The 24,124-nt window shown below is 55.1% G+C and overlaps 2 protein-coding genes across 5 annotated transcripts; one reads left to right on the forward strand and one right to left on the reverse strand.

Moving 5' to 3' along the window:
- Positions 1 to 2,550: 2,550 nt before the first annotated feature.
- Positions 2,551 to 13,975, reverse strand: KCNK6 (potassium two pore domain channel subfamily K member 6). Its single transcript, XM_058708750.1, has 3 exons — positions 13,375 to 13,975; positions 5,206 to 5,601; positions 2,551 to 5,084 (listed from the first exon to the last, which is right to left on the reverse strand). Exons 1-3 carry the CDS (start codon positions 13,694 to 13,696, stop codon positions 4,861 to 4,863), a joined length of 942 nt encoding a protein of 313 aa, XP_058564733.1. The 5' UTR covers positions 13,697 to 13,975; the 3' UTR covers positions 2,551 to 4,860.
- A 2,336-nt stretch (positions 13,976 to 16,311) lies between these two features.
- On the forward strand, positions 16,312 to 24,110 carry YIF1B (Yip1 interacting factor homolog B, membrane trafficking protein). 4 transcript variants are annotated; one of them, XM_058708748.1, is made up of 8 exons: positions 16,312 to 16,444; positions 20,530 to 20,768; positions 20,851 to 20,955; positions 21,140 to 21,218; positions 21,353 to 21,410; positions 22,515 to 22,670; positions 22,752 to 22,845; positions 23,728 to 24,110. In XM_058708748.1, exons 1-8 carry the CDS (start codon positions 16,402 to 16,404, stop codon positions 23,881 to 23,883), a joined length of 930 nt encoding a protein of 309 aa, XP_058564731.1. In that variant the 5' UTR covers positions 16,312 to 16,401; the 3' UTR covers positions 23,884 to 24,110. The 4 variants fall into 4 exon arrangements, with proteins under 4 accessions (XP_058564731.1, XP_058564730.1, XP_058564732.1 ...); XM_058708747.1 differs by having other exon boundaries at positions 16,327 to 16,453; XM_058708749.1 differs by lacking the exon at positions 16,312 to 16,444 and adding an exon at positions 19,717 to 19,735.
- The last annotated feature ends 14 nt before the right edge of the window (positions 24,111 to 24,124 follow it).

The following is a 24,124-nucleotide window of genomic DNA, read 5'->3' on the forward strand; positions in this document are numbered from 1 at the left end:
AAATGAGACTAGTGCTAGAAAAAGTATATAAGGGTGCCTGGGTGACTCAGTTGGATAAGCGTCCAACTTTGGCTCAGGTCATGATCTCCCAGTTCATGAGTTCGAGCCCCACCCACATCAGGCTCACTGCTGTCAGCACAGAGCCTGCTTTGGATCCTCTGTCTCCCTTTCTCTCTGCCCCTCCTCTGCTCCCTCTCTCTCAAAATAAATAAACTTTAAAAAGTATATAAAAGATATAGATAGATATAGATATAGATGACTTATATAATGTAAAAAATTAAGGTGCAGAGATGAAGACAGTAATCATTAGTCAACAATTTATTGAGTACCAGACACTAGTCTGAGAGATTTACAGATATTAAGTTGCTTAACTCTCTAAGAAGTCCATGAGGTAGGTGCTGTCATCATCCCATTTTACAGATTAGCAAACTCAGGCACGAGGAGGTGAAATCACTTGCCCAAAGTCACAGAGCTTGAGAGTGACAGCGTTAAGACTTATACCCAGGGACTCTGCCTGTAAAGTCTGTAATTATAACCACCTTATCATACTAGGTACCACCTGAATAGAGTGAAGGAAAAAATAAATGACACACACATGCACACACATGGATACTGCTATTTGCCCAGAAGGCCTGAGAAATCAGTCAACACAGCCTGGGTGTAGGAGAAAGACTGACTTTCCACTGTACAGTCTTTTGTACCTTTTGAATTTTTAGCCTACGCTTTTTTTTCCCCCCTGGGTGTTGGATTGAACAGGGCGTGGTTTCTTGTTCTAGAGGAATCTGGAAGGAGAAGCAGTGCGGAGCAGAAGCAGATCACACAGCCACCTCCTGCAAGGTGAGAAGTGACTGCCTTCCCCAGCCAGCGGCTGACTTTAGCAGCAAGGTGGACCACGAGGAGCCAGGAAGCAGGCAAAGAGCTAGACAGCAGATGTTTTCTGCACTCCTGGGGGACAAGGTGACCAACCAAAACTTTGCTCAGATGCCAGTCTTGCACTTCCTGTGTGACCTTGGGCAGGCTATTTAACCTCTCTGGGCCTCCTTTCCTCCACTGTCACATGTAGAAAATGTACCTAATGGAGTTGCTGAGAAGGTTAAATAAATTATGTATCAAGAGCTTGGAACAGCACCCTGCATGGTAAATCCTATGGGTCTTCTATCACTGTTATTAAAACAATCTTGTGTAACTTTTTAGCATAATTGGACAATGGTGAATTCTCCTTAAATTTCTCTCATCTCTTATGGATTCTCCCTACCCTCCTGGTTTTCCTACTCCTCTATGGGTCTCCTTTTTCTGTCTCCTTTGTAAGCTCCTCTCTCTTGTGTGAGGACACCAGTTGAAAGGTCGCTGCTGGGGCACCTGGGTGGCTCAGTCGGTTGAGCATCTGACTTCAGCTCAGGTCATGATCTCTCGAGCCCCTTATTGGGCTCTCTGCTGTCAGCGCAGAGCCTGCGCTGTCCCCGCCCCCCCCCACCCCACCCCCCCGTGCCCCAGATCCTCCCTCCCCCTCTCTCTCTGCCCCTCCCCAACTCATGCCCTCTCTTTCAAAAATAAACAAACATTAAGGAAAAAAAGGGTCACTGCTTGCCATATGGGGCCTTTATGTTAACTAGAAAAAGAAGCCCCTTTCGGTCATCTTCAGTCTTGAACTTCAGCCCCCGTTTGTTTCCACCCTGCCATCCGGACATCCCTTATGTCGTTCCCAACCTGCCCAATTGTACATGATGACCCTGCCAGTTAATCAACATCTGCCCATTCTCCCCCTTCTGCCTTTCTAATAGAAGCCCAGTGCAGGGCGCTTGGGTGGCTCAGTGGGCTAAGCGTCCGACTTTCGCTCAAGTCATGATCTCACAATTCGTGAATTTGAGCCTGGGTTGGGCTCTGTGCTGACAGCTCGGAGCCTAGAGCCTGGAGCCTGCTTCAGATTCTGTGTCCCCCTCTCTCTGCCCCCCATCCCCGCTCATGTTCTGCTCTCTCTCTCTCTCTCAAAAATAAATAAACAACAAAAAAGAAGAAGTGTTTTTCCCAGTGTTGTTCCCACGTTCAGCAGCCTCCAGACCAAAATCTCAGCCCCCCAGCCTCAGTTTCAGGTGGCAGGGGAATCCTGAGGCATCCAAGTTAATCATGGCAGTTCCATCACTCTGGCCAATGATTGGTTCAGAATGGGCATGTGAGCTAATTTTAACCAATGAGATAGAGAAGGAAGTCTTTGGGGAGATGCACTTGGAAAAAGATTTCCTTGCTTCCAAAGGGACAATATGGGAGAGATGACCCCCTCTTCTTGCACTAAAAGTTATTGTGTCTGGTTGTGATGCCCAGACCTGTGGCAGTCACTTTGGGGCCATGAGAAGAGCCCAAGTGGAGCCAAGTCTTCAGCTGAGGGCTGCTGAACAAGGAGATTGGGAACCTTGGGCCCCAAGACCCTCCTGGAGCTGTGGATTGTCTCTTGCCCAGAGCTCTCCCCAACTCTGGTGATGGGCAATAGAAATCATCTCATTGTTTCAGCCAGTGCTGGTCAGGATCTTGTTACCTGCAGCCCAAAGCTCTCACTTTTTTTTTTTTTAATGTTTCAAGTTTTTATTTAAATTCTAGTTAGTTAACATATAGTGTAATTTAGTTTCAGGAGTAGAATTTCGTGATGCATCACTTCCATATAATGCCCAGTGCTCATCTGAAGCGTTTCCTTACTGACATGAATATATAAATACCCAAAGGCTGACTTCTCAAGGTGGGTCTTCTCTCTTCCACCCACGGCTGCCACACCCACACTCGGGGCCTCGGTTCCCCCATCTGTCTCCAGCCTCAACCACACCCTGAGGCTCTGCCCAGAGGTTCCTGTGACCTTCTGATGCCTTCCTCTGGATGTCCCTTTAGCCCCTCACACCCACCATGTTCTAAACAAGCCTCAGTGTCTCCCCTCAAACCTGTTGTCTTCTCCCAGGTTCCCATCTCAGGGGCAGGCAACCATCCTGGGGCCTTTGCCTGGCCTTGTCCCTCCCAAGTCTGTAAGGCCTACACAAGGCCTGTCCACTTGGCCTCCCGAGCATGACCTCCACTGCCCGTCTCCCCCTTTCCTCAGCCCTGCCCAGCCCCATCATCTCCTGCTCCGTTCCTGTCCCAGCCTCCCCTGTGCACCCGGCCCCATTCTTCCCCTTCTAGTCCACCTCCACATAGCAGCTAAAGCCCAAACCTAACCATAGCCCTCTCCTGCTCAAGATCCTTCCATGGCTCTCTAGTACCCTCGAGAAAGACGCCAAGTTCCCAAGCTGGTCATTTAAGGATACTTAAGATGCACGCACGTCCACCGCGCCTCCTCTCCTTCCCCCGTTCACCCCATAGTCCAGTTGGAGTAAACCACTTGCCAGAAGCTGATATCTGACATGCTTTCCTCCCTCTAGACACACATGGTTCCTTCTGCCCGGAATGCCTCCAAGTGTCCTCTCTTCCTGAATGCTATCGAGGTCCAGCTCAAACACCCTATCCCTTCTGTAACCTCCACGGGGCTTGGTAGAGGTAACAGTTGAGTAGAAGGGCCTGTGGCGCCAAGAACTATGACCGATGTACCATCTTGGAAGGAGGCAAATCTGGGGGCAGTATACAGAAAATCAGTCCCCTCCCAGCTCTGTGTCTAAGACACGGGACCTCCACGCCCAGTGCCTCAGTGGAAAAGGATGATGACATCATCTTCCTCGTGTGTAAAGAACCCTGGACGGAACCTGGCCAAAGAAAGCGTCACAGCATAACACGGCAGCCTCTGTGAAGTCATCTTCGGAGTAACTACTGCTATCATTGCCATTTTACAGATGAGGAAAACTGAGAATCACAGAGGTGAAGTGACTGCCCGAGGACAGCGGCACGACACAGCTGAGTTGGGGTCTGAGCCCAAGCAGGCTGGCTCCAGAGCCCAGGGTACTCACGCGGTCAGTGCCCGGGAAACGGGAACAGCTGTTCCAGTGGCGTCCGTGCCATTCGGATCCTGTCTCAGCTTCCTGCCTGCCAGGCTGCTGAGGAGGGTTCTGTGGCGCAGGCCCAACCCCCGCGCTCGCCACGTGGGTCTTGCTCCCGAGGGACACTTGAGATAAAACAAGGTCCACCTTCTTCCCCTGACTACTCCTCAGATTTCAGGGCCGAGTTGTTAACCCTTCTTCTAGAAAGATCTCCCTGACCCTGCGGGCTGGATCGGGCAGAGTCCCCGTGCTTCCTCCATCCACCTCAGCCCTGCCCGCTCTGCCCGGGGCCTTCTCGAACGCGCTGCCGGCCACCCTGCCTCCCCCACCGCAGTCCTGCCTATTCTGGGTCGTCACTGTGTGGGGACAGGTCTGTCTACCTCGCTGGACTAGGAACCCGTGAGAGGAGGGCCCGGGGCCATCCCAACCACCGCAGTGTCCCTAGCACCGCTCAGCCTGGGGCCTGCTCATGGGAGGGGGTTGGGGATGAGTGGACGTATCGTTTCCATTTGACTAGACGAGGACATCTGAGCTCAGACAAGGGCAGCCACTTGCCCACAGTGTAGTGACCCGTCGAGTGCCCGGAATGAGGTCCGAGCCCAGAGCCTGCTAGGACTGGCAGGTGATGAGCGGCTGAGGGAGAGGCAGGTGAAGTCAGTAAAAGAATGAGACACAAGAGAGTGAGAGGGAAGCCAGAGAGCCCAGGGTGTGGGGAGTGAGAGATGGGGTGGGGGGGGGGGGGGCGGGAGAACCAGGCGGTGGCGGTGGAACCTGGGACAGGGACACGTCAAACAAAGGCCGGCCGGCCGGTGGCAGTGCCTCGAGAGCTCGGGCACGCGCTCGCGGACGGTCCAGGACGGCAGCGCCAGTCACGTGGCCCCCTCAGTCGCGGGCCAGGCCCTCCCGGCCTCGGCTACCTGGGGATGGAGGCGTAGTCGGCGTGGGAGCCGGCGGCCAGCTGCTGCTGTGACTCCGGCTGCGGGTCCACGATGTCCACCCGATCGTCGTCATCCTCGCCGGGGCTGGCGGGACAAGGACTGGGCAACAGGACGAGCTCCGTGAAGCCGTGAAGGTCGGACACGTAGCGGAAAGTCTGCAGCACTAGCATCATGGCGACCAGGCCCAGGAAGAGGTAGGCTGCGGAGCCGGCGGAGGGGCGGCGGGTGAACTTGGACCCCCGGGACAGGGCCGGGCCCCCCAGACCCTCCGGGACAAGGCCGTGCCCCACCCTTGGTCCCCGGCCGGCCGCTCTACTCACCTGTGACCAGCACCTTGTAAAGGGCCCGGTGGGGCTGGCCGGGGGCCTCTCCGGGCACGTAGTCACCCAGGCCGATGGTGGACAGAGAGATGAAGCAGAAGTAGAAGGCGTCCAGGAAGCTCCAGCCCTCCTCGAGGCGCGCGAAGATGGCAGCCGGCACCAGGAAGCAGGTGGTCACTACGACTCCCAGCAGGAGCACCAGGTGCCAGCAGGCCACCTGCCGGAGGTCCCAGCCCCAACGCGTGGTCAGCCGGAGGAGGGGTGCGTGGGTCAGAAGCAGCGACAGGCGCTGGGCCGAGGACGTCAGCAGCAGCATGGTGGCCGGCACGCCCAGGAGCGCAAAGGCAATGGAAAAGGCCTTGCCCGCATCGGTCAGCGGCGTTGTGTACCCGTAGCCTGCGGGAGCAAGGGGAAAGCCTTCTGTCCGCCTGGCACCTCCGTTTGGGAGTCCGCGGCCACCCTAAAGCGACGCTTAATTTCACCCTGGAAACTGCCCCTCCCACAGTCTCTCAAGAGATGGTGATGAGGGAACATAGGGCAGGCCGAGGGCCCGGCGAAGTACAAACTAGCCTACCTGCCCTCCCCCCCTGCCGCTAGGGGGTATGTGTGATATTCCTTGGATGCTCCAGGCTACCCCAAAACAGGAAAGGACAAAAATCAAATGGTTTAACTGGGAAGAGTCTCCAACAGTTTATAAGAAAGAGGCAATCCCATCAATGGCCTAAAGTTCAGGAACTCCCTACTGTCTTAATGTTAATGCTTTGCTGGAGGGAAGAACAACCTTAGCTTGACAATAGCTAGGCCTCCAGTAAGCGGTGAGTCTTTCTTAGCATATGAAAGTCTCTTTGGAAACTTCCCTTTTGACTTTACCTCCCCCAAGTCCATGGTACATAACCAGTTAGCCTAACTGTCCATGGGTCCTGTCCCTGTACTTTAATGCAATCACCTTTTTGTACCAAAGATGTCTTCAAGAATTCTTTTTTGGCCATCAGCTCCAACCCCCTCTTCCATCACCCTAAAACTTCATCAATGGCACATCCGACCCTCCACTGCTCAGGCCGTGAGCCTCATGTCCTTCACTCACTCACATCCATATTCCACCTGTCAGTGAGTCCTGTTGTCTTAAACTTCATATAGATCCTGAACCCACTCGCTTTACCGCACCTCAGTCCCATGGCCCCACCTTGGGCCTGTCTAATCAGCAGCCTTCTCCCTGGTCTCCCTTCTCCCCTGACCTTTGCCAGGAGTCTGTTCCCCACACACAGCCAGAGGGACCCGATGAACACCTGAGTGAGGTCATGATCCTCCCACACTTAGAGCCCCCCTTTGGCTCCATCCCACTCAAGTAAAAGGACATCATGACCCACAAGACCCCGCACAATGTAACGAGGCAGCACGGCTCCCACCTCAGGGCCTTTGCACTGACTGTCCCCCCCCCACCCCCCCACCCCTGTGGAAAGCTCTTCCCCCACCCCAGGGCTGGTTCCCTCTCCTTCCTTCAGGTCTTTGCTCAAATGTCAGCTTTTTCAGTGAGGCCTCCCCTCCCTCACCACCTTACCTGAACTATTATACCTTCTTCCCTAACTGTTGTTATTTTTGGTTTGTGTTCATAGCACTTCCACCTTCTGACATACTATGTGGTTTCCTTATTTGCTTAGTGTCTCCCTGCTAGGGTGCAGCTCCACGAGGGCAGGGGCTCCTGTCTGTTTTGTTCCCCGCCATAGCCCCGGTACCTGGCACATAGTGGGCACTTGATCAATAGTCAAAATAATGAATGAAGGGTGCAGGCTCTAGTTTGGCTCAGAGCCTTAGTATCTCTGTCTCTAAAATGGGTGTGCCAAGTCCCACTGGGTTACCGGAGGGCTGCGGGAACACAGGAAGGTTAGCGTGGGTGTGAGTGCTGCAAACAGAAAGATCGGGGCACCTGGGTGGCTCAGTCAGTTGAGCCTCCGACTTCCACACAGGTCATGATCTGACAGTTCGAGAGTTCAAATCCCACATCAGGCCCAGTGCTGACAGCGTGGAGCCTGCTTCAGATCCTGTGTCCCCATCTCTCTCTGCCCCTCCCCAACTTGTTCTCTCTCTCTCTCAAAAAAAAAAAAAAAAAAAAATTTAAAAAATTATAAAAAAAAAACAAACCCAGAAAGATGATAAAGGGGAATTCAGGTGTTGGAGATTCCGGCTTACTTTGGCAATGTATAATTTAAAATCTCTTTTTATTTGGGGCGTCTGGGTAGCTCAGTTGGTTAAGCATCTGACTTCAGCTCAGGTCATGATCTCGTGGTCTGTGAGTTTGAGCCCCACACCCAGCTCTGCGCTGACAGCTCGGAGCCTGGAGCCTGCAGCCTGCTTCCGATTCTGTGTCTCCCTCTCTCTGCCCCTCCCCTGTTCACGCTCTCCCTGTCTCTCAAAAATAAATAAATGTTAAAAAAATTTTTTTCAAATAAAATCTCTTTTCATTTTACAAAAAAATCAAACCAAAGGGTCAGAAGTGTGACTGGGGTGGTAAGGGCCCTGGTTTACGTTGACAGTAAAACGTCTCGCCCCAAAGACCACAGATTCAACCCTGTGATCAATGAAAATGTGGAAACACCCCACACAGGAGCAGACATTCATCTGCACCTGTCTTCCATACAAAAAGGTCCCTGGTTTTGATATAGTCAAAAGAACTGAGGGGTGCCTGGGTGGCTCAGTGGGTTAAGCATCTGAATCTTGGTTTCGGCTCAGGTCTTGATCTCACATCTCATGGGTTCCAGCCCTGCATCGGGCTCTGCACTGACAGTGTAGAGTTCTGTGTCCCCCTTTCCCTCTGCCCCTTGCCCCACTCATGCGCACGCAAGGTCTCTCTCAAAAATAAATAAACATTTAAAAAACCTTTTTTAAGTAAGCACAATCTGACACATACTATAACACGAATGAACCTTGAGGACATAAGTTAAACAAGCTAATCACAAAGAGACAAATACTATAGGGTTCCACTTGTCGGAGGTGCTTAAAGTAGGCAAATTCATAGAAACAGAAAGATTAGGGGCACCTGGGTGGCTCAGTCGGTTTGGCGGCCGACTTCGGCTCGGGTCATGATCTCGCGGTCCGTGGGTTCGAGCCCCGCGTCGGGCTCTGTGCTGACAGCTCAGAGCCTGGAGCCTGTTTCAGATTCTGTGTCTCCCTCTCTCTGACCCTCCCCCATTCATGCTCTGTCTCTCTCTGTCTCAAAAATAAATAGACATTTAAAAAAAAATTAAAAAAAAAAGAAAAGAAAAAAGAAAAAAAAGAAACAGAAAGATTAGAATGGTGGTTGCCAGAGGCTGGGGAGAGCAGGGAATGGGGAGATAATTGTCTGACTGGTATCGTTTCAGTATGTGTGTGTGTGTGGTTTTTTTTGAGTAAGCCCAACGTGGGGCTTGAACTCATGACCCCAAGAACCAGAGTCCCATGCTCTACAGACTGAGCCAGCCAGGTGCCCTGTAAGTTTCAGATCTGCAAGATGAAAAGGTTCTGGAGATGAATAGTGGTGATGGTTGTATAACAATATGAATGTACTGAATACCACCGAACTGTCCACCTAAAAATGGCTAAGACGGTACATTTTGTTATGTATGTTTTACCACCATTTTAAAAAATTGGGGTAAAAAAGAATCCTCTGGGTCTTGCTGGACACATGGGCACCTGGGATAAAGACATCCCCCCTGTGCAGCTCGGAATGACTCTGTAATAATTTCTGGTCAATGAGTTATACATGAGAGAAGCAAGCAACTTCTAGAAAGTGTCCTCAAGCGCCTGGGTGGCTCAATCGGTTAAGCGTCTGACTCTTATTCCGGCTCAGGTCGTGATCTCGTGGTCGGTGAGTTCGAGCCCTATGTCGGGCACTTCACTGACAGTGCAGAGCCTGCTTGGGATTCTCTCTCTCCTTCTCTCTTTACCCCTCCTTTCTCTCTCTCTCACTCAAAATAAACTTAAAAACAAGTGTCCTTTAAAAGCAGAGAATGCCTATCCCCTTTCTTTCCTCCCTCCTCCTGTTGGCTGGAACATAGACATGAAGACTGGGGTTGAGCAGCCATCTTGGACCATGAGGTGACCTTGTGAATGGAAACTACACAGAGGAGCACAAGGGTCTCTAATGATGCAGCAATGTTCCAGTCTTGGACCTACAACCTTGAATATGAGCCAGAAACAAACATTCATCTTTTTAAGCAACTGTTATGTGAGGTTTATCACCTCACATATGGCTCCAACCTTCATTAATTACAAGGATTTGAATGGAGAAACTCCAGTGGCCCAGCTGAAATGACAGGTTTGCTAATGACACAAAAACCTTATAAACAGAGACATCACGGAGTTAGCATAGAATGGAGGCTGTGAGCCTCAACTGACTACCTCACAGAGCCGAGTCCAACTCAGTGCTTTGTCATTTATTCCCTGTGTGACCTTGGCCAAGGAGTTTCTTCCCTCAGAGCTTCAGTTTGCTCCGAGTACCACAAAATGGACTCAAAACAATCCCTTTCCTCAAGCACAGTCGCAATAATCCTTCCAGGCTGGAACTGGGCATAGCACTTAGCAAGGGCATGGAAGGAGTTAGCATGACTGTAACGCTCACTTCCTCTCTCCCGTTCCCAGTTCCCAGTTCCGGGTGGGCTGACTCTTCCACCCCCGCCTGGCCTCAACCGCAGCAAGGCTGCCTGGATGGATTCCAGGCCCCAGGTCTTCCTCCCAAGACGCTGGCCTAAGGCAAAACCAGAGATGCTGTGGTTTCTACCTCTCTAGATAAATCCAGGCCTCCTGGCTTCACCAACAATGACAATGATAGCCAAGGCTCAGTAAACCTCAGGTATCACCAGCACCGCAAGGACTCCCTCCTTGACCAAACGCCAGCCAGGTTCCTCTGAGCTCTCTTGACTAGGCCCGGTTTTAGCAGGGATCCTAAGCCAGTTTACTAAGAATCCCCCTCCCCTTGTGTCGCCTCTTGGTAACTTTTCTATCCACTGACCCCTCACTCCACTCTTGGCTCTAAATCTCCAGCTGTCTTTGCTATATTCAGAACTGAGGTCAGTCTCACTCCCCTATCGCAATAACTTACCATTTTTTAAAATGTTTGTTTATTTTTTGAGAGACAGCAAGTGGGGGAGGGGCAGAGAGAGAGGGGGAGACAGAGAATCCCAAGCAAGTTCTGCTCAGCGTGGAGCCCGACATGGGGCTTGATCTCACAAACCGTGAGATCATGACCTGAGCTGTGATCATGACCTGAGACGAAATCAAGAGTTGGACACTTAACCGATCGAGCCATCCAGGGGCCCCAGTAACTTACCATTTTTAACAAGTATCAGAATAAACTTTTGGGGGCACCTGGGAGGCTCAGTCAATTAAGGTTAAGCATCTGCCTTCGGCTCAGGTCATGATCTCATGGTTCCTGAGTTCAAGCCCCACACGGGGCTGTCTGCTGTCAGCACGGAGCCTGCTTCTGATCCTCTGACACCTCTCTCTCTGCCCCTCCACCAACTCGTGCTCTCTCTCAAAATAAATAAATAAATAAATAAACTTAAAAAAAAAAGAATAAATTTTTCTTTCACAATACACAGGAATATCACCCTTCTTCACGCAAGCCTATGAAACCTAGCATGGTGTACCGGTTAAAAGCATGGGGCTCTGAGGCCTCATGGCCTCAGTTCACATCTCTCTACGCCTTCCTAGCCGTGTGGTCTTGGGCAAATCATCCAACCTCTCTGGGCTTCAGTTTCTACTGCTGAAAAAGTTTCTACTGCCGCAAATGGCACCTGCCCCACAAGGCTGCTGCACTGACCTAGTTAAAGCCCGTGTGTGCTAAGTACTCTATGGGTTTCACTACTATTGTGAGGTGGGGAGTGCGATCGATGATCTCCATTCAAGAGATGAGGGGGGACACTGAGGCCCAGAGGAGCAGCAGCTGAGTGGGAACCGAAGCCTGCGTGTGCCTGCCTTGAGTTTGGCTTCTGCACCTGTCCTGCCTGGGGCGACTTGTCAGAAGCCAGGATCTGGGAGGAGGCAAAGGGAGACACTGATGTGACCAGTGAAGCCCAGAAGCAGGTCGGGCCGGCCCGGCCAGCTTGTAGAAGAGAGTCTGGGAGAAGCATCCTGGCTCTGCTGTCTGTGGTCTTGGCTTGCTGGTCCACACAATGGGCACCACACAACGGGTGGCACCAAAGGTTAGGCCACCTGCTACTTCCGGCAGGAAGGGGAGTTAAGAGTCTGGGCCTGTCGCAGTCTCCTCCCCCAGTCCAAATCCCCTGCAGAGACAAAGAGGAAGTTTGGGGGCTAGGTAAGGGCAGTGGGGAGGACCCGCAGAACCTGACAACAAAGGAATTTCCCAGGTCTGGCCACGAAGCAAGAGGGGACTTTCAGGGTAGAGCTGGGGGGAGGAGGTCGGTTCCATCTGGTGGAGGCAGGGGGGGCGGTGGTGTTCAGAGAAGGGGATCTGGGGAGTCCCAGTGCCCTGGTTTGAAATGGATCCTGTTTTGGGGCTGGCATCCTGAGTTCAGAGGAAGGAGGGGACAGGCACCAGTGGGGACATCTTGTGAATCACAAATGGGACCAGGACAGGAGTCGTCAGGCAAGGGGGTTTCTGAGCCCAAGGATGCTTGAGGGGACCTGATGCAGGTAGACAGTGCTAAAGGGATGATGGGAGGGGACGGGTGTCCCAGGTCCTGGCGGAGAGTGTGAAGGGTGGAAAGCAGTAATGGTCATGAGTGGATATTGGGGAGGGTTCCAGGGTGCTGAGGTCCTGGAGCATCCTTGATAGAAGGGAGAATTTCAGGCCCAAAGCAGGCTGGGGCAGTGTTGGGGTGGAGACGGAGGTCCCATTTGTGGGTCTGGAGAAGACTGGAGGGGTGTCAGATCTCCAGAAGATTCCCATTCTTAGGCAATCCAGGGCGGACAGGGGTAGCAGGTATGGAGAGCACAGTCCCTCAGCTGGCCTCCTGTGGAGGGGGTGTGTGAAGCAGGATGCGGCTCTCAAAGACAGTGTGTGCAGAGGGCGCTGGGGTCCTTGGGAGAAGGTCCAGGTGGCTCTGGGGCTCTTACTGAGGGGTACAAGGGTCCAGAGAGTGGTGAGAGCCTCATCTAGGGGTTCTGGTGTTCAAAGAGGCTCCTATGGAGAGTCTCTAGTTTGGAAAGTGCTAGAAGTTTTGCTGGAGCTGGTTTTGGGACTGGAGAGGTGGAAGTCCTGGCTGACCAGCTTCTGGTTGGAAGGTCACCGGTCCTTCCTGGAGGTGCTCTAGCTCCCACCATGATGGGTGCCTCTCATACATCCACAGTTGGGAGCTGCTGAATTGGAAGTCCCAGGTACAGAGGGAATGGGGGTGGCCCTTCTGGGAGGAAAACCCTGCCTTGGAGGCTCCCAGTACAGGGGAGATGTCAAGATGGAGGGGTCCTGTGTCTGCAGTCAGGGCTGCCTGCTAGGGAGTATGGGGAATATGAGGATGAGGGTGGTCCTTGGTCTGGAGGAGGATGGGGGCCCTTGCTGGGGACTGGTCTAGGTCCAGAGGGGTTGGAAATCACCGACCCGGGGCCCTGGTCCTTGTTGAGGGGTCTGTACTGGAAGTAAAGTCTGTAGTGATGGTGCCCTGAGAGGGTGTGGAGATTCAAGGTCTTTGCTGGGGCACCAGGGTCAGGAGGGGGCTGGGGTAGGATTTCCCAAGGGGCATCCCCGAAGGACATATCTGGAGACTCAGGAGATAGCGTTGGAGGGAATGGCGGTCTGAGCCCAGAGAGAAGGGCAGAGGTCCTTGTGTGGTTGAGGTCCGGGTCCAGAGGGGGAGAGGGTCTCAGGTGGACCGTCTTGGGTCTTCGCTAGAGGTCTCTGAAAGTAGTCCTAGGCCCAGAGGGGACTGGACGGATGGAGCTCCAAGGGGTTTCCGGCAGAGGAATGGGGTCCCAGATGCTCCCTGGAAGGTACTCTGAGGGCAGCCCTAGTCCAGGAGGGAAGTGGGACGGGGGAGGTTTCCTGCTGGGAGGAAGGGCTTGGATGGGGGCTTCCCAAGGGAGGCGGATCCCACCGGTGTGGGTCCTGGATCCTCGTTGGGGGGGGGGGGGGGGGGTTCCAGGGGATTCTAGTTCCAGAGGCGGACTGCGAGTGATCCGCTGGGGTAAGAGTATTTCGTGATGACTCCCGGGTCCCCAGGTGGGGCGGCGCTCACGTACCCACGGTGGTGACCAGCGTGCTGGCGAAGAAGAGAGCGGAGGCAAAGTCCCAGGCGGGGTCGGAGTTGTTGGCGGGCCCCGAAGCGTTGGCGAGAGCGGCGCGTCCCAGCCGTCCGGCCGCCAGCACCCTCTCCACGAAGGCGTCCAGGGCGGGGGCGGCCACACACGGGCTGCGCCGCAGCAGCTCCGCGCGCAGCGTCTCCAGCTCGGCCCGGAGGCGAGCTTCGTGCGGCCGCTCCAGCCACGCCACCAGCAGCGCGCCCAGCACCAGGTACACGGCGTAGGCCGCCAGGGCGCCCGCCAGGAGTGCGCCCCGCCGCATGGCGCCCGCCGCGACCGGCGCTCGCACGGCCCCCGCCGCCCCGCTGACGTGGCCCCCGCCTCCGGGCCGCCAGGAGCCCAGCTTCAGTTCCGGCAGTGCTCGAGGCGCGGCTGCCAGCGCCCCGAAGAGGAAGAGGGAAAAGGAGGGGGGCGGGGGTGGAGGAACGCCCCGCCTCCGGTAAACTGAGGCACGCCCCAGCGCCAGGTGTGAGGGCGGAGCCGCGCGTTCCCGGACCCAGGAGTCCAACGGGACGGGAAGGGCGGAGGGGCCGGGGGGGGGGGGGGTTCCTCCATTCCCTCCATTCCTTCCCTCTCTTCCGCCCAGGAGTCGCGATTCCCTATGTTAGAGAAAAGCCTAACTTTTTTCCTCTCGCAGACCGAGAAGTTGCTCCCCAACTCCTCAGGGCCATCGCGCCGGGCGGCAGAGATCGCGCACTGCATCCAGGCTCGTGGTTGAGGGGACAAGAGGACAAACTGAAATCCAGTCCTTGCTCCATTCGCCACGTCGTGCTCTGTTTGCGTCCACCCGGAGGGGACGCTTGTATAATGAGGGACACCACAGAGGCAGGCGTCGTCTGTGTCCCCATGGACAGAGTGGGGTGCCTTAGCCCAGATCTTTGCTCAGCGCCTACTTTGTGCCTGACCCTTTGGTGAGTGATGCGGGGAATACAGCAGCGACCAAGACAGTTCTAGACCTTGCCCTCGAGTTCTAGACGTTGCCCTCAGGGGGCTCTCAGCTCTCAGCCCCTGTTGCTGCTTCAACAGAGCCACAGCCCAGAGGGTCAGGTGTGTGATCAGGGAAGCACAGGAGAGTAACTGAAGCTGGGATGGGGGAAGCCTAGAGGACTGTGGAGCCCACGGGAACCCAAAGAGGTGACCTGATCCAGTTCGGGGAGGTCAAGAAAACTACCCGAGGAAGGGGATAGCTGAGCTGAGACATTAAAGGGAATTAGGTTAAAAAAAAAAAAAAAAAAAAAGGTAGGGGCACCTGGGTGGCTCATTCAATTGGGTATCCAACTCTGGATGGCAGTTCAGGTCTTGATCTCAGGGTTGTGTGTCTCAGAGCCCGTGTTGGGCTCTGTGCTGGGTGTGGAGCCTATTTAAAAAAAAAAAAAAAGGTGCATATGAGTGAGCCGGGGTCTCTCTGGCAGAACCAGAATCACACCTCTGTTTAAGGGGAAATTTTTCCTTCCCGGTTCCCTGTTTGTTCCTCACATCCCCCTCCAGCTGTAACTCAGCACTCTCCCTTCAGGCCTTTGGAGGGCAGCCAGGATCCCCGCCACATCAGAATGGCAGAGGAGTGGGGCTTAGCGCCCAGCTCAGACACACCCTAGCTGGTTCTATTTATGAAACTGTGGCAGTTCTAGGGGCAGAGCCCAACTTGAGGCTGACAACCCACAGGAAGAGACACTTGATAATAAAACCAGTAACTGTAGCTGCCAGTGATCAAAGACTTACAATATGCCGGGTCCTGTGTACACAGTGGGCTTGTACTGAATCCTCATCCTCTCCTATATTATGCCCATTAAACAGATGAGAATATTTAGGCTTAAAAATGGACTAATCCCAAAACTGGTAAGGGGTAAATATGAGGCCAACGGGAAGCCAAAACACTTGCTTTATTAATAAAATGCTGTGAACATTACAAAATAGTCACGGAAGAACTTAGAAGGGAGAACTGAAGGTGAAGAAATGGTAGTGGAGCCAGAGGGACAGATGCTACGCCAGAGGTGCAGAAGGGGAATGGGGGAGCCTCACTCACGTAAAAGGACCGCGAATGAGCCAGGACTCATAACTGAGAAACCAGAAACAGTCCTCAAGTTTCCTAGAAAAGACAAGATCTCAGAGGAGGAAAGGGAAAGCCACAGTGACAGGGACGCTTGCTGACATCCTTCTGGAGTGCTATCACTGCCCAGAAGTCACTTCTACCATTATTTTTGCCTGAGATAAGTGGAGGAGACCGAGGGACAGAAAAGGGGGAGACTGAGGGACAGAGAGAAGACTGAGGAAACCTAACTTTTAAGGCTCCTCACTTGCGGGTGTGTGTGATGTGTTGCTGGAGGTTGCAGAGTGGTTTTGGCAGACAGGGGAAGCCAGGTCACAACGCAAGAGCATTTTTATGAATCTCTGGATAAATGTCTAAAGATACCTCCAAAGAAAGACCCCTGGTTCTTCCTACCTGACTTACTGGGTGTCCTCTTCTCACTCTATGTATTCACTTTAATACAAAATTAAAATTGTAATTTTAATTGTACAAGCGTAAGAGTCTGCATAACTCCTCTTAGGCCCTCGAGAACACAAATGGATCTCTCCTCTCCTGCTCCACACCCTTCTCTGGCTCTCCAGTGCTCTCTGTGATCCAAATTGAGCGTCCGTCTATAAAGAGAACTCCATTTCCCAGAAGTCTCCTGTCCCGATACCTACATTTCTCGTCATGCGCGAGACCGCCTACTCCTGGATTGTCCTCGGCTCCGCCCACCCACCCGCCTTAGTGCTGACTCTCGCCTTACACCACGGGTCTCCGCTCCCCGCCTCTTGCCCGCTGCCAACTGGTCCAGGCCTCCGCGAGGGGCGTGGCCTCTATGCGATCGTTATGCCTATTGGCTGTCGCGCCGTCGCTGGGGCGTGGCTACGGGAGCCGGGCGGGCACATTTCGAACAGCGGCTGGGGCGGTGGCGGCGGCGGCAGCGGCTGCGGCGGTAAAGGATGCACCCGGCAGGCTTGGCGGCGGCGGGGACGCCCCGGCAGCGTAAGTGGCGTACGTGGCCGGTCGAGGAGATCGGGCGGGCTGGCGGGGGGCGTGGCGGGGCTGCCGCGGCAGTTGGCGAGGTCGCTGCAGGTCGGAGGTCACGGGGTCAGGGATCTAGAGCTTCAGGGTGTGCACAGCGCTAAGATGCCAGGTCCGGGTAGGGGGCGCGTTGGGGTGGATTCTTCTTTTCTTTAGGAAATTCCTTTGGAAGAAAACTTTGGGCGGGATAATGTGTGGTGTGCAGGAAAAGACGACTTTCATTCATTTGCAGTTAGCGAGCTGCCTTCTCCCCACCCTTCCGTGGCCTCCGGCTGTCGCCCACGCTCCGTAGGACAGCGTTCAAGCCCTTCGTGAGCTCAGAGGGCCATGTTTACTTCTCACATAAGATTTGAACCTATATATCTTGGACTGTTCACCTCCTCTTCCCGTTTTTCTTAATTTGTATCTCTCTTTAAGTTCTTCTTCATCTCCGTGACTGTGCGTACATCTCATTTATTCTTTCAGCATGTCCTGCCGCAGCTCCCCTTGTGCCAGGCCCTTTGCTGGAATTTGGGTACCTGGTAGTAACTAGCATAGCACTAGTCCTTGTTAACTTACAACTCAGAGTTTAGTGGCGAGACAGACACTAAACTCGGAACAAGCAAGTCAGCAAGAAAATCTGGGGAGTAATTAGGGCTGTAAAGGGAATAATCCAGGATGTGATGGGGGTTCAGAGGCACCATGTGCTCATTCCTTTCTTCCACCATAATAAGAAGGTGCCTGGCTGGCCCTGTGGTGGGTGTTGCTGGGGCCACAGCAGTGCCCAGACAGCCTTGCTTCCTGTCCTCATGCACTACCAGTAGAAAGCAGAAGACAGCGGCAGTTTAGAGTGATGGTAACCTGATGGGGGAAGCACAGGCAGAGGGGTCAAGGCCGGGATGGAGGGATTGTGGTAGTCCACGTAAGGCGTGTGACCCAGGCTGGGCGTGTCAGTGATGCCTCCTGAAAGAGGTATGTCTTGTGAGGAATTCGACTGGAGAAGGGGATTTGTGGTGGGAAGGAAAAGCGTTGGAAGCTTGTACCCAGTAAACAAGTGGACAAATGTATATATAGTTAGCAAATGTGGTAAATGCTCAGAAGGGAAAAAAGAACGCTGGATATTATGAGAACAAGGTGAGGCTGGTGCTTTATACTGAGGAGTGAGGAAGGTCTCTGCAAAAGAAACACTTGAGCTGAGGCCCGAGTGCTGTTTTGGCAGGTGTTAATCGTGGGCAGATGTTCCAAAGGGGTAGCCGTGCATGTTCAAAAGTCTGTGTGGGCCAGGAGCTTGGCAGAGTCAGGGCCCGAGAGGCCAGTGCGACTGGGCACTGTGAGCCCCAGGAGAGGTAGCAAACCAGGATGGTTGGCGTAGCTGGGTCATGCGTGTGGCTTTTATTCTCAGCACAGTGGGGACTGATCTTCGGCAGCGGACATGAAATATTCTTTTGCGTTTAAAATCTGGCTGCTGACGGAGAGAAGGTTGGTGGGGCAAGAATAGGCAGGGGGACCTGGTAGGAGGACATCTAAGTCAGGCTCAAGATGACAAGGTCTGAAAAGGGAGGATAAGCACTGAGCCACAGTGGGCGAGAACCAGCAACTAGTCGGTTGGATGTCAGAAAGAAGGGGCGTCAGGGGCTTGGACACTGACGTGAGGCCCCAGGGGCAGCCAGAGGGCGTGGTCCGGAACTGGCCACACATGGATGTGGAGCCAGGAGAGAGGTGGCAACTGGAGACAGAGCCCAGGGCCCAAGGCACACGTGGGTGGGTGAGATTGCTCTAGGTGAGAGGCAAAGCCAGAAGGGTGGGAAATGTGGCCCCATGTTTCAGAGAGCTGAAAATAAGCCAAGGCTGGAGAGGGACCCATCCCGAGACCGTCAGCTCCGCAAATGCAGGAGTTCTTGTCGTTTTAATTAATTTTTTTAAGTTAATTTATTTTGAGAGACAGTGGGGGAGGGGCAGAGAGAGAAAGAATCCCTAGCAGGCTCTGCGCTGTCAGCACAGAGTCCAGAGTGGGACCCAAACCCGTGAACTGTGAGGTCGTGACCTGAGCCAAAACCAAGAGTCAGACGCTTCTCCGACTGCGCTACCCAGGTGCCCCAGGAGTTTTTGTCTTTTTGATCACTGGTATATCCACCATGCCTGCAGCGGAGCCTAAGACATAGGGGTGCTCAGGAGGTGTTTGTGGGGCTCAGGAAAGAGAAGGACTTAGGTACAGTGTCTCAGAAACCAAGGGAGCAGAGAGTTGGAGATTGGCATTTGGGATAGTGGCATCGAATGCTTCCGAGGGCCTGGGTCGGATGACAGTGGCTAACAGTCTTGGCCCGGCAGTGCAGAGGGGTGTTTAGGAGGCTAGTGGGGCCAGAACCCCAAATATCAAGGGCTTGGGGAGTGATGGGGAGGGAAGAAGGGCTTGCACCAAAACTTTCAGAAGTGGGAGAGGGGAAAGGAGAGTGGGCCTTGGGGATAAGGGGCCAGGCCAGTGCCGCTTGCTGTGGGATTGAGCACACCTGGGTCTGTTTTCAGGCTGCAGATAACTGAGAGGAAGAGTTGAGGGACTAGTGATCCATAACAGGTGACAGGAATTGACACTTTTTATGTGCCAGGCCAGGAGCTGAGGAGTCTATAAGTGTCCCTTGGCCTTGGGCCATTGACTCTGTTCTACAGAAGAGAGAACTGAGGTGCAAAGCCAGGACACAGATTATTCGATTCCTCTCCCCCATCCCATTGTAACCCTCTTACCCCTCCCCTGTGCCCACAAGGGCACCTGGCACATAGGAGGAGCTCCGTAAGTATCTGCTGTGGTGGCATTGCTTGCGGTTGAGGAGCTGGGGCCCCAGAGCCAGAGTGCTGGGTTCAAATCCGCCCTCTCCATGTTCCCCTTCTCTTCCCTCTTCTTTACCCTACCCTAACTAAGCCCACCTCCAGCAGGCCCCATCCCTACCCCCTCCAGAATCTGGCCAGAAGCAGCCCATCCCCCTCCCCATCACTGTCCCACCCCTCCATCCCGATTCCCACCCTGCTCCCATACCTCTCCCTCCTCCCCTCTTCCTGTCTCCCACCCCAGTCTGTTCCCCACAGGAAGCCAGAGGGACTTTTTCCAGACCTGACACCCGGCTCTGCTTCATACTGTCTGAGTGACTTTGGGCAAGGGCCTGAACTTCTCTGGGGCTCGCTTTTCCTGTCTGTCAAATGGGGACAGTGATAGCACTGGCACAAAGTGGGGCTGCCGTGAGGACTGAATGAGTTCATCCGCAGTGCTGAGCACACAGCCTGGTATGTGCTGAGTGCTGGTGCGTGGTTCAGTTATTGCCTTAGCTATCAGGCCCGCCTGGGCTAGACTCTTGCTCTGTCACTCACTCAGTGTGGCCCTTTGCACAAGTCACTTCCCCTGTCTGAGCCTCGGTTACCACATCTGTGACGTGGAGATAGCCTCTTACCTCGCAGGGTTTTGTCAGGCACCTGCCCTAGCCCCGTGTTAGGGGCGAGGGGTTCATGCATGAACAAGACGAAGCTCCGCCCCTTGGAGGCACACATTTTAGTGGGGAGACAGTGAACAAAATAAAACAGCTAATATGTCAGCCGGCACCGAGTTCTCGATGTAAGTGAAGCGGGGAAGGGGGTGGGCGGCAGGGGATGTCCCTGCTGCCAAGGGACATGCGGTTGTAGACAGGATGGTCGGGTGGGAAGGCACCACAGAGCCAAGACCTGGCGGAGGGGAGGGGGGAAGCATCCAGGCAGAGGAACGGCCGGGGCAGAGGCCGTGAGGTGGGAGCGGGCCTAGTGTTTCCGGTGAACATTGAAGGCCGTGTGGCTGGAGCGAACAAGTGAAGGAGGGCATGAAGGGAGACACAGAGACCTTGTTTGTAAAAGGCTTGGTACACAGTAGGCCAAGTACATAGTAGCCATCAACGTATCGTCACTGTTATTTGGATGGACACATGACGGGCAGACAGAGCCTGCCTGCACTTGACTGGGTGGCCCATCTGACACCAAAACCAGCGCCTCACTGCCGCGAGAGGAGAGCACCTGCAGAATGAGTGAGGCTCCCCACTCCTCTTCCCCTGCAGCGTCAAAGCGGAGGATCCCGGTGTCCCAGCCGGGCATGGCTGACCCCCACCAGCTTTTCGATGACACAAGTTCGGCCCAGAGCCGGGGCTATGGGGCCCAGCGGGCACCTGGAGGCCTGGGCTACGCGCCAGCCTCTGCATCGCCCCAGGAGGCCTTCCTGGCCGATCCTGTGTCCAACATGGCCATGGCCTACGGGAGCAGCCTGGCCGCACAGGGCAAGGAGCTGGTGGATAAGAACGTGAGTTCTGGGCTGGTGGGCGTCGGGGGAAGGCGGGGGCCATGAGGCCGGGGCTTCAGGCTTGGGCTCTCCCTCCCCCCAGATTGACCGCTTCATCCCCGTCACCAAGCTCAAGTATTACTTTGCCGTGGACACCATGTACGTGGGCAAGAAGCTAGGCCTGCTCTTCTTCCCCTACCTGCACCAGGTCAGCACTGCCTCCACCGAGGGGAACACGGTCTGAGGAGGGAGGGCCTCCGGGTGGGGGTGGAGGGTAGAGGGTGAGTCAGAGGCCGGGCCGGCGTGAGGGAGGGGCATGCTGGGTGGGTTTGCGCTGTGCGGCAGGAGCCCAGCTCTGGGGGGTCCTGCTGCTCCCCCCACTCTCCCCACAGGACTGGGAAGTACAGTACCAGCAGGACACACCAGTCGCCCCCCGCTTTGACGTCAATGCTCCTGACCTCTACATTCCAGGTTTCACCCTCCCCGTCACCGCCCGGCACCCTCCTCCCTCTGGGTGGGCACGTCTAGGGCAGAGGTTTAGGTGCCTAGTGGCCCAGGATGGTCCGTCTTCCTCTGACCCGTGTCTGTGTGTCTGCCTCCCACAGCTATGGCTTTCATCACCTATGTCTTGGTGGCTGGCCTGGCGCTGGGGACCCAGGATAGGTAAGGGAGGCCTGGAGTAGGCAGAGTGGGGTGAGGGCTGGGGGGCTGAGGGGCAGTCAGGAAGGTGTCTTGGATCTCCTCTCTCAGGGCAGCCCCACCGTGCTCCCAGTCAGCCTGGCGCAGGGCCCTTGGTGTCGCCCTCAGAGTCAGCCTGGCACAGGGCCCTTGGTGTCACCCTCAGTGTCACCCTGCCCTCCTCCCTCGCTTTCCACCCATGTGTAGCCTATCACCACACCTGTAGTGGGCGACTCTAACTCCATCCTCCTTCTTAGCCTCCATCACCAGATCACGCTCGTCCTCACTGCCTCCTCACCAGCTTGCCCTGCCCACATCCCCTCTGCAACGGCTAAAGGTGTTGTTGGGATGTGGGCCTGGCCAAGTCCCACCCTGCTCAGAAGCTGCCCATAGCTCTCCCCTCCCCAGATCAAGCCCTGGCCCCTTAGTCTGGCACTCCACGGCCTCCACACAGCCTCGCTCTGCCCCTCCTCGTTCTGCTGTGCCACTCTGGGCCTCTTTCCATCCTCCAGAGGGCCTGGTGCTGCCTCTCTGGGGCCTTTACTCAGGAGTATGTTACTTCCCTGCGTCACCTGCTCAGCACCTGCTCACTTGCAACGTCTCCATTCTGATGGCACTTACTCGGGGAAGCCTTTCCATCCCCCAGCCTGGGCCAAGCCCCCACCTCTTGCTCATAGGCCCCAGTTCATTTCTTTTGTGGCATCAAAAACAATTGTCATTAGAATCCATTAATTGTTGAGGCACTGGGGATATGGCAGAGACCATGGTCCTTCTTCCCCAGTCAGCTGCTTATTCCTTCAGGCCTCAGCTCAGGTATCCTCTCCTCTGGGAAGTCTTCTCTGATACTTTCTCCCAGCTGGGTCCAGCAACTCCCCTGCCCTGTGCTTCCCTCATCCCAGCCCTCGCTTCTCTGGGCTGTCACTGAGGACAGGTCAGCCTTCCCTGGAATGACATTTCCGTGCGGGCAGGGTCCAGATCCATCTTGGTCACTGTTGAGTCTCTAGACCCACCCAACACAGGCTGTCTGCAGGTGGATCCTCTGGGAGGGTGGGAGCCGGTCAGCCAAGTGACAGAGCTTGGTGCCGGCAGGTTCTCCCCAGACCTCCTGGGGCTGCAGGCGAGCTCTGCGCTGGCCTGGCTGACATTGGAGGTGCTGGCCATCCTGCTCAGTCTCTACCTGGTCACTGTCAACACCGACCTCACCACTATCGATCTGGTGGCCTTCTTGGGCTACAAATATGTTGGGTAAGTACCCCTCCCCCTTCCCCCCTGCCAGCCCCAGCCCTGAGTCCTCTCCCTCAGACCAGCCTTCCCCTCTCCTCCCAGGATGATTGGCGGGGTCCTTATGGGCCTGCTCTTTGGGAAGATTGGCTACTACCTGGTGCTGGGCTGGTGCTGCGTGTCTATCTTTGTGTTCATGGTGAGCTGGGGTTCAGGGGAGGATGAGGCTTAAGGGCACAAGCCCTCAGAGTTGGGGTCCCCTGGAGGCATCCAAGCAGGGGATGTCAGGTTGGGAATTGATACAAGAGGCACATTGCTGCACTGAGCAGCCTTGGAGTGGCTACCCCAGCCTGGGAATCAGGAGAGCTTCCTGGAAGAGGGGGTGTCCAAGCTGGGCCTGAAGGAAGAGAAGGAGCCCCGCTGGGCTGTTAAAGTGGGCTCTTGCCCTCACTCCACACTCCTTACATGGTGGGCTTTCCTGCCAGAACGTCTGTTAGGATGAAAAAAGTTTCAGTACCCCTGGCAGTAGCTTCTCTGGGTCCCAGGCAAATCACTTCCCCTCTTTAACCTTGTTTCCCCTTTTGTAAAAAGGGGAATGATTGCATCTCAGGGTACTGGGAGGATGCAGTGTGAGCATATGTGAGGAGCAGAGGGCAAAAACTGGCCAAGTCTGACCCTCAGATAAACTTTGACTTAGATGTCATTATTTAAAAGTTTTTTGTTTTTTTTTTTTAAATCATCCTGGCTTGTGTTGAAAAATTGTCCTCGGGCCAACATAAGCCCGTGGCAGCAGCCGTGGCTGAGCCCAGCCACCTCTTCAGGCAGGGTGTGCCCCACGAAGTCCCCATCTCACTCAGGGGACTCTCCTGCCGTTGGAGTTTGGAACCCTCACGTTTTCTCACAAGGCTTGGGTAGGAGGAAGTCCTCGCCATCTGTTTGGAGGTTTGGGGGGAACCCGGGCTCCCCATGAGCTGAAACTTGAGCCCAGCCACCCCCGTGGAGGAAGAGAGGCAGGGCTTGGAAGTACACCCAGGCGCCCCGCCCTGGCGACGACTCAGGGTGAACCCCCCTCCCGCCCCAGATCCGGACGCTGCGGCTGAAGATCCTGGCGGAGGCAGCGGCCGAGGGGGTCCCGGTGCGCGGGGCCAGGAACCAGCTGCGCATGTACCTGACCATGGCCGTGGCGGCGGCGCAGCCCCTGCTCATGTACTGGCTCACCTTCCACCTGGTGCGGTGAGGGCGACCCGGCCCCCGCCTCCAGCTGCTGCTCCGGGCGGCCGGCTGCGCCCGCCTCCCCTCTGCCCGTCGCCCCCGGGGGCCCCGCCCCCCGCCCTGGCACCGGCGCTGCCCCCCTCCCGAGACCCCGCCCCCTCCCCTCGCCGAGGTGCTGAGATCTCCAGCTGCACAGGCCGCCCCGCAGTGCGGCCGCTGTTCAGGAAACAATAAACCGTGATGGGCACGGCGTGGGCGGCCTCTCC

This window comes from Neofelis nebulosa, chromosome 17, assembly GCF_028018385.1.
Source record: "Neofelis nebulosa isolate mNeoNeb1 chromosome 17, mNeoNeb1.pri, whole genome shotgun sequence".
NCBI classification, from domain to species: domain Eukaryota; kingdom Metazoa; phylum Chordata; class Mammalia; order Carnivora; family Felidae; genus Neofelis; species Neofelis nebulosa.

Excerpts from the sequence above, each read along its gene's own strand:
- KCNK6 (XM_058708750.1), bottom strand. The coding sequence starts at position 13,696 with ATGCGGCGGGGCGCACTCCTGGCGGGCGCCCTGGCGGCCTACGCCGTG. Across the intron at positions 5,602-13,374 it reads CACGCTGGTCACCACCGTGG|GCTACGGGTACACAACGCCG; the intron begins GTACGTGAGCGC and ends TTGCTCCCGCAG. Across the intron at positions 5,085-5,205 it reads TTACAAGGTGCTGGTCACAG|CCTACCTCTTCCTGGGCCTG; the intron begins GTGAGTAGAGCG and ends CCGGCTCCGCAG.
- YIF1B (XM_058708745.1), top strand. The coding sequence starts at position 19,955 with ATGCATGAACAAGACGAAGCTCCGCCCCTTGGAGGCACACATTTTAGT. Across the intron at positions 20,769-20,850 it reads AGGAGCTGGTGGATAAGAAC|ATTGACCGCTTCATCCCCGT; the intron begins GTGAGTTCTGGG and ends CCCTCCCCCCAG. Across the intron at positions 21,219-21,352 it reads TCCTGACCTCTACATTCCAG|CTATGGCTTTCATCACCTAT; the intron begins GTTTCACCCTCC and ends TGCCTCCCACAG.